General features: G+C 43.9%; 1 protein-coding gene across 9 annotated transcripts in view; it reads left to right on the forward strand.

Moving 5' to 3' along the window:
• The window catches only part of mok (MOK protein kinase), a 187162-nt gene that overhangs the window by 152512 nt on the left and 22522 nt on the right, over positions 1 to 12128 (forward strand). Inside the window, exon 13 of one of the 9 annotated variants that reach the window (XM_086002949.1) lies at positions 1282 to 1366. The exons of the other annotated variants lie outside the window; for them this stretch is intronic. Within the exon in view, the coding sequence (XP_085859075.1) occupies positions 1282 to 1356 (75 nt within the window). The 3' untranslated portion in view covers positions 1357 to 1366. The remainder of the gene's footprint in view (positions 1 to 1281; positions 1367 to 12128) is intronic. 9 annotated transcript variants of the gene reach the window in all.

Genomic DNA, 12128 nt, shown 5'->3' on the forward strand with positions numbered 1-12128 from the left:
TATCCATGGTTTGAACTAGGAGATTTTCTCCGCAAGGTGACGTGATGTTGAATGAGAAAAGCCAAATCGATGTCCAACATTATTAAAAAATCAAATTTTACAGGATTAAGAGAAGGTAAGATTTCAATGTAACGGACTCTCCCATCTAATTAACAAAAAAAAATCCATAACTCTTACTTGGTAAAAGAAATATGATTTATAATGTTATCCACATCAACTACATGATCTATTAGCTAATCGCTCTATGGATGCTGATAAGGAAACATCAGAGACATTTAATAAAAATTTAGTTAATTTAATCACAAACTTATTTCTTAATTCAGTAGAAGAACACTCCAACCACTTATTAGGTGCCAGAAACATTAAATTCAATTAGTTTGTTGGATCTGCTGGTTACTAAATTTTCAATGTTCTGCCTGCATATATAAAATCATATACATATATATGATTTTAGTTTTTATATATTAATTTATTTTCTTTTGATTTTAAGTTGCTTTATGTCCTATTACAAACATCCTTTGCTATTCCAATGTTCATATAATTTTGAAGAAAGGCAATTGCCCCAACTTATAATTTTTACTAGTGAGAAATCTCCCAACAGCTGAGTGAATAAGGCAACAGCATAATCTTTCCTTGTTATCAACATTTTGAAATATATTTAATATTTAAAAAATTGAATATAATACTAAAGACCATGTCAAAGATGGTCTTCCAGAAACTTGTAGCATTTATTTTGAAGTTGTATGTCTTTTATTATTGTTTAGTTCTCTGCTAGGACTGAGAAGTATTCAAAGCCTGAAGGATGATACTTGTTCAGTTATTTTCTCCTTATGTATTGGAGGAATCAATCATACTAAGGATGTATTTTTACTCAGATGCTAAAGGTTTGTAATTGTTTTTTCCAACAGATGTTCCTGCTGGCATTCCCAATTCATGACCCTTGTCCTATACTATATGGCTCTTGTTTTGAAGTTTGTATCCCTATGTAGTTATTTTATGTATTTTGTGTACAGTTGTCTGGTTGTGAGAAATACTTGTTTATAATCCCATGATGGGTTTGACTAGTAGGATTGACTAATTTCTCCAGGAAGGAATTTCTCCAGGAGGGAATTTCTCAGTTTGCCTTTCAGCTGTGGAGCTTTAGCAGGAATGGGTTAAGGTGATAGGCCCAAAAATACATGTAGATTTTAGGAGGCAAAGCCTTCAAGGACCTTTAGGTGTATAAGCAAGGAAGGAGCATTATGTCTTTTTTGTCTCTTTCCCTTCACTCCCCAAAAATAGGAGGACCCATTCAATCTTTCTGCTCTTCAGAACGAGGTTGTGTCAATCAGGAAGACTACTGATGACCAGGGATAATTTAGTTTAGGTAAGAATTTCTTTTGCATGTTTCTGGGAATCCCTACATTGACACGGGGAGCACCTCATCACTGTACAACTATTTATTTCTAAACTTTAAATTAAAAAAACAATTATAAAAGCAAATCAGCCAATTCAACAAAAACAAATGTCACTGCAGACAACACACTCCAAAATGCAAGAATAATGAACATGGAGATGGGGGGTGGGAGGTGGGGCAGAAATCCCACTTTGAATAAAGCTAGAATCATACTATTAGAATGAATAACTGAACTGATTGATTTGATGAAAAAAAGAGATAAACACCATAGGCATCTATTACCAAATTCTAAGCAGAAAAAGGGAGCAGCATGAGAAATTGGCTTGGTCTTGGACAAACTGGATCAACCTAAGGGTACAGATTTAAACAAAATTATAGGAAGGGGTTCAACAGAAAGACAACCATTATATTGTGCATTGACGTGTGACACAAAAGGATACACCCAGACACAGAGATCCATACCATGCACTGAATTATACCCATTCCTACAGAAAAAGATAAAGTTGAGACACAAGTTTAAACAGGAGGTAGAGGCACGGGGAGGAAAGGGAAAATCAGCAACTCATCACTGAATGAAAATACAGGGACTAGAGATTGGACCTTGGAAAAGGGGCACAAAAAAGGGCCAATTTCATGGGACAATGTCCCATGCCTCAAAGACACCTGAAATACGTCCAACCACTTGCATATGTTAATGAGAGGCCTATCACGTGTTTTAGGACCCCTTTCTGAAATTGTGCTGCCTAAATGTAGCTGTGTCAGACCATCTGCGTTCGGGAGAACCAGGTCTACATGGAAGCTGCTACCAAAAAGGTAAGTTTCCTTTAAAAAAATTTCATACCTGAATTTGGAGCCAGGCGGTGCAAGAGTTTTTTTTAATTATTTTATGGGATGTGGGCGTTGCTGGCAAGGCCAGCATTTATTGCCCATCTCTAATTGCCCTTGAGAAGGTGGTGGTGAGCTGCCTTCTTGAACCGCTGTATTCCGTGTGGTGAAGGTACTCCCACAGTGCTGTTAGGTAGGGAGTTCCAGGATTTTGACCCAGCAACGATGAAGTGCTCCTCCCAATTCCACAGCAGTCCCGAAGACTGTTACCAGCCCCGTTCGGCTCCCTCCCGATCACCTACCACCCACAGGGTCCCAGGACCTGTCTGAGGCCCGCTGCCAGCGTTACGGGGTCCGAAATTGATATCCACTTCACCAGTATCCACAGTTTGCCAGTCTAATTTTGATCGGGCCTCGATCATACTGGTCTGGTGCAGGAATCATTCCAGTTTCCCAGTTCATGCCGGCAGGCCAGCCCTATCCAATTTCTACTCCAATTTTCCTGAAACCAACCTCTCACTAATTTAGTCCTTTATCCTGAAGAGATGAAAGTTGGTAAAAATGACTGGTTTGAGTGGGTGCAGTCATGCAGAGGTATAATTAATACTTTTGTCTTTAGTTCTCCTTTTGCAAGCAAATAGTGGTAGCCAGCTTTTAAAGAGCGGAACTCCGACATTAACATTCAGATATGGGCGCTCAAGAATTTTTGATGTGGTTGGAACTCATTGGATTCATATAAATCAAGATAGAATAAAACAGATATCAGTTTCTCTTCTGAAGAAATAAACAGAAGAAAATGCCATCAGCAATCAAGTAGCTTTTGCATCTGCTAGCAAATCATTTATCTGGAAATAGCTGTAAAATTGCACCTTCACGAAGAAAATCCAAGGCCCGGACAGTACTACTATAAAATAAATGAATGAGAACTTCAAGCCTTTATTCTGCCAACTCAGGAACCTAAGTCCTGAGATGTCAATGTTACTCCAAAGGTTACTCCGGCAAGAATTGGCTGACTGATCAAGAGGAATGTGGAAGTGGTGGTTAACTAGTCCCCAAATCACCCAGATCAAAGAATGATATTGCAATGGAATTGGGGCACTTTTTGATGTAGTAAAAAGCAAGTTACTAAGCACAGCAAGCAGCATTTCTACACCTGCTCTCACACTACCTGCTGTTGATCTGCGAAGAAGTGATGCAGTCCTACATGAGATGAAACTAAATAATGTCAGTCCAGTTTGTTCAAGATAACACAAGATATATGAACTAGGAATATTTGAAAACGTATAGCAAGTGGGGAAGAATTGTCTATTTTAGGACAATACCCTAATCAGCAACAAGCACTGTAGCATAACTCATTTGGCCAACACCTGACCAATTGACGAAATGGGGAATTAGCCTTTTGTAGTATTTGCAGATCAGATGTGACCAGCAGTCCATGTGTTTAGAAAAAACATTGGTTCATTTGCAAGAAAGGCTATGGCCGGAATCTTTACCTTGGAGTCGGGTTGCGTGCGTGCGGGCTATGTAGTGGGCCGGGAACCCGAAGATGTGAACAGCGCGTTGTGCACTGCGTGTTTAACTTAATGGCACCAATTAAAACAGTCATGCATGTTTCCCGGCCCAATTAAATGGAGCGGGTCTGATGACATCACCAATGACTCGTTTTCAGCGCAGATATTTAAAGCAGCCTTACACATATCACATTTGAAGGTTGATGTAGGAGTGCATAAGGTGGTTCCAGAGTTCCAATAACACAATAAAACTGTGGGTCATGGAGACAAGACAGAGGGCAGCGCCAAGATTCACCGATGCTTCTCTGGAAGTTCTGGTGCAGGCAGTAAGAGCACGCAGGGAGGTCCTCTTCCCTGGCAATTGATGAAAATAACCACCCAAAGACACAAAAAGGACATGGCTGGAGATCGCAGAGGAGATCAGTAGCAGGGATGTCGTCAGGAGGATGTGGATTCAGTGCCGGAAAAGATTCAATGATCTCATGAGGTCAGGAAAGGTGAGTGCAATGCCACACTCACCTACATCCTGATGTGCCTGTCACCACAACCCCATCACTCTGCCTTCCCAAGCTTACTCCTGCACATCATTCCTCACACCAACCTACCTTGCAGGTCCACCCATCCCTCTCTGTCTATGTACCTACTCACATCCCCATCTGACTAACCACCACTGACACACACCCTCATCCTAATGCAATCATAGCAAGTAACAGCACAGAAGGAGGCCATTTGGTAATGTCACGCCACTCCCTCATGGTCACTCTCTACAGATGTAACCCATCCATTCCTTACACTCATTCCATCACTCTCACTCAAAGTTCTCTTTCCCTCCTTGCAGGAGAAGAGAGCCCACAACAATAGGGAGAGGTAGAGAACCGGAGGTGCCCCTCCAGTCTTCAGTCAATTGACTCCAGCAGAGGAGGAGACCCTAGAGATCTTTGGAGTTGCAGAGTTGCTGGTAGTGGGAGACGGAGAGAGGGTAACCTCCTAGCAACCTGGTGACAGAATTAAATCTCATACAGCCACATGGCATAGAGCAGTCACTCATATGGTCTCTCACAGGTCCATCAAGTGCCTCCCACCCCACTGTCCAGCCGCAGGAGGAAGACGACGACTCAGAGGAAGCTCCGGCCTCTGAGGGTGCACCATCAGCAGACCCATGCGTAGCCAGCACCAGCGTAGATACGCACACTTCGGTGGGTCTTGTGTGAGATAGAGTAATGTTGTCACCTAGTGTCTCTCACATCACAAGTGAGCAAGAGCAGATGGTGTTGACGGACAACAGTGGAGACTTCTCGCCAGAATGCGCAGGACCCTCCAAGCTCTGCTGAGCTGCATGCAGATGCTGAACCTCGGGAACCATCTTGGAGGGCCAGCAACAATTGCATGAGCCTCTGGCAGCTTTTGCAGCCGCGATGTGAGCAAATGTGCAGAGAATGGAGGAGTCCATCTCCAACATGAGCACCACCATTTCGCAAACGATGGCGACGATGTGCTGTTCCATGGAAAGGATGACCACCTGCATGGAGCAGCAAATGCGCCAGTCCAGCGAGAACATGCTTGCTGTGGACAACAGATGGCAGACGCTCATTGACCTTATCTCGAGGAAGGATATAAATGTAGACTTGGGTCTTCATCGCCCCACTGGTGTGCAGCAAGGTGCTCTCCAGCTCCTTGCTAGCAGGGAAGTGTGGGTGGCCCATGAGAAGGATGATGTTGAGAGGGGACATGAAAGTGGGGACTCTTCTCAAAGCGCTCACACTTCTCCCCTATTGCCTCCCCCTCAGTCAGAGCCCCACATGCTTTCTCGGATCCCGATGGTTGAGTCTGCCTCTGCACTGTCGCAGGAGGAGCAGTCTTTGGAGGGGTCCTCACCGGTTCCAAAACACAGAGGACATCCACCAAAAGTGTCTAAGCAGTCGCAGCAGGGAAGTGAGCAGCCTGCCTCTACCTCTGCTGAAGCCACAGGGGTTGCACCTCGTAGAAGCACGTGGAAAAGAAAAAAGACACAATCCTAGATGCACAAGGGTATGCACATGAGTGTATGAAAAAATGTTAGTGATAAGTTTCATTTATATTTATGCCACAGATAAGTTTATTTCTTTGCACCACTTTCCAGTCTTGTCCATTTTTGCCTGCTACCTGGGAAGTGGCCTTGTCACTTGGAGTGAATGGTGAGACATTAGTTAACCTCGAGTACTGGGGGTTTGGGTGAGAGGAATGGCTTGGTCATTGTAGGGCTGATTTATGGTATTGTTGAGGGGTGGGGGAACTTAGTACAGCATGTGGCAGCCATATGGGTCCATTGGAGCAAGTTAAGTAAATCTGGCCATTATGAGGCCATCCCGGGCCTCCCAGGCAGCAATGTACGCCACTGCTGGTGCCATCTCCACCTTGGGTTCCTCCTCCTCCTCATCTTCCATCTGTTCCTCCTCCTCCTCTGAAGAGACTGCTCTGCACCTTGCTCCTCCTACAGCTCCAATCCTCGCTGCTGCGCTATGTTGTGCAGCGCGCAGCAAACGACGATGATTCTGGAGACCCTGGCTGGTTCGTACTGAAGGACTCCACCAGATCTGTTAAGACATCTGAAGCACATCTGAAGCATGCCTGTCGCTTGCTCTATGACACATCTGGTGGACATATGATCATATGGCTGTCATAACGCTCCTCGGCCTCAGTACTTGGCCTCCTCAAGGGTGTCATCAGCCACGTCTTCAGTGGATAGCCCTTGTCTCCAAGTAGCCAGCCAGTAAGTCTATCTGGAGGTGCGAAGAGCTGAGGGAGGGTGGACTGGCGCAGCACGAAAGAGTCATGACAGCTGCCAGGGAATCTGGCGCACACATACATGATGTTTTTATGGTTGCAGATGAGCTGCAAATTGGGTGATATGGGGGTGCCTTGATGGCCACATGTATGCAGTTGATGACGGTAGCATAGTGGTTATGTTATTGGACTAGTAATCCAGAGGCCTAGACTAACTAAAGTCATGAGTTCAAATCCCCACATAGCAGCTGGTGAGCTTAAATTCAGTAAATAAATCTGGAATTTAAAAGCTAGTATTATAAAATAACTGGATTGTCAGGAAAAACCCATCTGGTTCACTAATGCCCTTTAGGGAAGGAAATCTGCCATCCTTACCTGGCTTATATATGACTCCAGCCCCACAGCAATGTGGTTGACTCTTAACTGCCCTTTGAAATGGTGGCTCACCACCATCTTCTCAAGGGCAATAAATTGCCAGCGCCGCCCACATTAAAAAAAAACCTGTGGGAAGCAAGCCAGAGCCGCATAGCCGAGCGCCCGCTCAGTAACACTGGCTTCATCAATGGCAAAGTTAACATAATTGGCTGACTTGTCAAACATGGCATTGGTTACCTGGGTGATGAATCTGTAGGTGGCCGATTTCGAGATCCTGTAAATGTCTGCTGCAGATCCCTGGAAGAAGTGGAGGGTGGTGGTGACTTTGACAGCTACTGGTAAGGTGTGTCCACCAGGTCCTCTGGGCAGCAGGTCTTGCTCCAGCAAGCTACAAATGTCTGCGACGACCTGGCGCAATAGCCTGAGCCTCCTGAAGCACTGCTGGTCAGTCATGTCCAGGAAGCTCATCCTCTGCCTGTACACCCTGTGTTCGGGGTATCGCCCTGTGGTGCCCCCCTCGCTCCTTAGGAGCAACAGGTCGTTGAGGAGAAGGCTGCTGTGGCTGGTGTTGTTGATGCTGGGGCTCACCTTGGTCCGATTCTGAGGTCCCAGATGAGACAGCATAAGCGGCAGCCATGCTGATGTAATAGATGGCAGGTAAAGTAGAGACCAGGGGCCCAATCCCTCAGTGTTGTAATAGTGACTAGCAATGTGGTGAGGGTGGCTTCTGAGGTTGCAGAAATGACCGGCAAACTTCTGACAGCTAAATCTTTGCACAAAATGGAATCAGCATTAGCCAAGTGATGTGCCTTCAATAACCACAAAACTAGAAGTTATAGACTTAAACAAGTTGGCTTTTAATCACTAAGATCAGAGCTAACATCTCAACACGCCGACTGGTTCACAGGAATGAGTCATACAGATCCTGGGATCTTTAGGTAAGAGAAGTCAGGGGCGGAGCCAAGAGCCAAGACCTGGAACCTTCCAGGTTAGTCAGGAAAGAGGAAGTGAAACTATACACCGTGTGGGGGAGGGTAATATACATGAGTGCAAAACGAATACAGGATCAAGACAGATTTCATTACACCAAGTATGTGTTTCTCCCAGCTAAATTGATGGACTCACACAATGCCCACTGAGCTTCCGCCTCCCTTTCACAGGCGAAGTTCCCGAGGTGAGTGAATCCGGTGCTCAAGAAGTTAAAGCCAAAACCTGCTGTTAAAAAGCCTCTTAAGGGTCTCAACAAGCATTTAAGTACTTCAGTGAGATTGCCCGCCACTGCTGAGCAGGTCTGTGGCGTGCTGGGAAACGCGCCCGAGTTAAATGCAGAAGTCGGGATAACGGCGGGTTCCCAACGTGCTGGCAATTTTAGCAATTTATACTGCTGACCTAACCCCAAACCTGCACACTCGGGACTGGGAAGATTCCGGCCTCACATGTTCTACATCCCTCTCCCTTTACAGGATCTTATCAAATGCTTTATGCTTCTGTTACCTTTGGTTACAATTAGTGTTCGAAAATGAAGATTTTTCCTCAGTTGCTATATTTTTTCCAAATAGTTGCAGTTCATAAGCTCCATGGGAAATACTGTACTTAATCCATAGCTACCGTTTAAATGACCTTGCATCCCAATAGAGCGCCATATTGCTCAATATCCAACATCACACTTGAAAAAAATATACCATATAAAATCATACATGACAACAACAGCAACTTGCATTTATATAGTGCCTTTAACAGGGATAAAGTTGCAGGAAGGAGAGCTCCTCTTATATATGGTACTCTTGAGGCTTTTCCTCCTCGTGGAATAGTTTATCCAAAGATGGTGGATCCAACAGCAGCAGTGTAAGAGGTGTTGCTCCACTCTATTGCGTTGGGAGGGAGAATTACCATTTAAATATCACAGCCCTGGAGGAGCATATCTGACCAAAACACCTGATAAGAATGTTCAGGCTCCGCCAACAGATATTTGAGATTTTAAAAATAACCACATTAGTAATGGATAGCTGAAATTTGTCAGAGCTCGAAAGAATCAAAAATATTAAGGTTACATAAACAGCACAATAGGCGGACAGTGCTGGAGTAGCAAAGCTGACAGCCGATAAAAATGCACTCCGTTCCTCTGGTGCTATAGGGCCGGATTTTGCTGTAGAAATAACATGAGGCTATCAGCGCACACCGTTATTAAAATGTAAATCGGACAGCAACAGTTAAATGTGGAAATCAGTAGTTCTTGTCCGTGTTGCCCTGCTCCTCCAGAAGCTACACTATACCGGTATCTCACCAAGAGACCCGGCATTGAAATACATGGAACAGCATGAAATTGCTGTACTTATGTGATAGATACCCACTAAGCTCGCCAGAAAAGTTAGGGCTTGTCCATTCCAGTGTAAGTTAAGTTTTAACAGTGTGATGAGTCTTAATTACTGCCAAACAACCTCTCTGGCACTGAAAATTAACTTTTACAAGTGTGGAGTATCATTCCTTCAGTTTTTAATTATTGTTGGAGATACTAAATTTAACTAACATTTTATTTTACATTTTCTTTCTGTCTCTTTTATCCCTCTCTTAATTCTATCTTTCATTCCCTCTTTTTATTTTGCTTTCTGTACATGATTTGCCATTGAATTGAACATTCTAACTTACACTTCCTGGTTCAGACTCTGCTCCTCATTAACGATTCTTCAGTCTGATTGGTTAAAGAGATACACAGGTCCTACATCTCTTGGCTTTCTAATCACAATAAGTTCCAGTGCAAAATCCTATAAAAGCCTTTGGGCAAGTGTAAGTGTTTGCCGCTGAGAGCAAATCCGGCCCCATTATGTTTTAGTGGCAACGCTCCATCCTGGCTCCAGTGTTGGCTCCTGTTGTTGACTTTAAACTGGAGACAGTCCAGCAAAATGAATACAATGAGAAGAGATATTAAATCTGCAGTAAGAGACATTTAAGTTGCCATTTAAATATAACCGCACCGGAGGAATTAAGCAGAGGACATTCCTATCAGCCGATGCATGGATGTTCCAGTACTATTATATTTAATCATCGCAGTCCTGCTCCTGCTGCTGACTTAAAATTGGAGGCATTCAGCAGGATAGATAGATAGATAAAGAACAAATTTAAAATCAGTACTGGAAGTCAAGTTGCCATTTAAACATTACAAAATTAAAAGAATAGATGGACAGCAGCTGATGGGAATGTGCTGGTTGAAATGGGAAAGAACAAAGAAACAGTATATTAGTGAACTTCTGTCAAATTGCCATAAAGGTGAGAATTTTGGTTGATGATAGATTTATAATGTTGACTCTTGTCTTATACAAGAGTCATGGATTTTTTCCAGAGTTTTTGTGCTGAATTTTGGGAGTTGTCTTTTAACTGGGTCATTTGAGAATATAAGCATTGTGATCCAGCAACTGTGTACTTTGTATATTTTTCCACTTTCAGTGACTTATCTTCAAATTTATACGTTTTTTAGTTTGTGACAATCAATCTTTATATCACTGAAATCATTTTATACTACATCAAAATAGGATAGTGTAGAAGCTGAAAGCTATGTTACTAGTATTAAGGACTATGATTGTATTAATAGTTAGGGTAGACCCATGGTTGCTGATCATATGGGAGCAAAGTAGATCATGTGATTAGCCTTTTACTTTTCTTTCATTCTCTTGTGTTGGGTTGCAAAACAGATGAAGAACAGATAGATTACTCATCTTTTCTCTTACAATAATTGTATTCTGAATATATAAAAATGTGGAGGGACAAGGAGAGGTTTAGAAAAGTTGATGAAGAGGACCTTAAAGTCAATTCTCTGCAGTATGGGGAGTCAGTGGAACGCAGAATGGACTAGGGTGATTAGTGTATTAGAGGAGGGAAAATGAGCTGCAGTGTTGTGGAGTTGAGGCGAGAACACCAACAAAGATTGCTGTGGAAATTCATGCTCTCTGTGATTGATTCTTAATGCCCTCTGAAGTCGCCAAGAAAGGACAAGACTTGGGCAATCACAGCCCAGTCAACCTTGCAAAGTCCTCCTCACCAACATCTGGGGACTGGTGCCCAAGATAGAGAGCTGTTCCAAAGAGTTGTGAAGCAATAGCCTAATATAATCATACTCATTGAGGCATATCCTTCAGCCAACATTCCAGACTCCCCCATTACCATCCTTGGTATGTCCTGCCCCACCGGTAAGGTAGACCTACCAGAGGTGAGGAACAGTCATGTGAGTGTGACCCTGAGAATCCTCGACATTGACATCAGATCCCATGAAATCTCATGGCTTCAGGTCAAGACCAAGGAAACCTCCCGCTGACTACCACCTACTGTTCCCGCCTTCATCTAACAAATCAGTACTCCTCCATGTTGAACACCATTTGGAGAAAGTACTGAGGGAAGCAAGGCCCTGAAATGTACTCTGGTTGGGGGACATCAACACCCACCAACCATCAAGAGTAGCTGAGTAGCACCACCACTGGCCAAAGTGGCCAGACCTTAGAGAAGTTATGCTGAACCTTTATAAAGTGCTGGTTAGGCCACAACTGGAGTATTGCGTCCAGTTCTGGTCACCACACTTTAGGAAGGATGTGAAGACCCTTGAGAGGATGCAGAGGAGATTTACCAGAATGGTTCCGGGGATGGGGGATCTTAGCTACAAGGACAGGTTGGAGAAGCTGGATTTGTTTTCATTAGAGCAAAGGAGGTTGAGGGGTGATTTGATAGAGGTGTACAAGATTATGAGGGGTTTGAATAGGCTAGACGGGGAAAGGCTGTTTCCACTAGTTGATGGTACAAGGACTAGGGACACAGATTTAAGTTTTTAGGCAAGAGATACAGGGGGGACGTGAGGAAAAACTTTTTTACGCAGCGAGTGGTGATGACCTGGAATTCGCTGCCGACGGAAGTGGTGGAAGCGGAGACACTCAATGTTTTCAAGGGGAGACTGGATAGGCACTTGAGGGAAATAAACTTGCAGGGCTACGGGGATAGAGTGGGGGAATGAGACTGACTGGATTGCTCTACAGAGAGCTGGCACGGACTCGATGGGCTGAATGGTCTCCTTCTGTGCCATTATGACTTACTTGACCCTGTCTTCACCTACATGTTACAGACATGTCTCCATGATAGTTAGGAGTGACCACCACACAGTCCTATGAAGATAAAGTCTCATCTTACAGTGAGGGCACCACCATCGTATAATGTGGCACTACCATTGTGTTTTAAGTGGTCTTGGGGACCTCGTGAAATTGGTGCTGCCAGCTCATTAT

This window comes from Somniosus microcephalus, chromosome 12 (genome assembly GCF_052327205.1).
Source record: "Somniosus microcephalus isolate GS21.2 chromosome 12, FLI_Smic_1.0, whole genome shotgun sequence".
In the NCBI taxonomy this organism is placed as follows: Eukaryota; Metazoa; Chordata; class Chondrichthyes; order Squaliformes; family Somniosidae; genus Somniosus; species Somniosus microcephalus.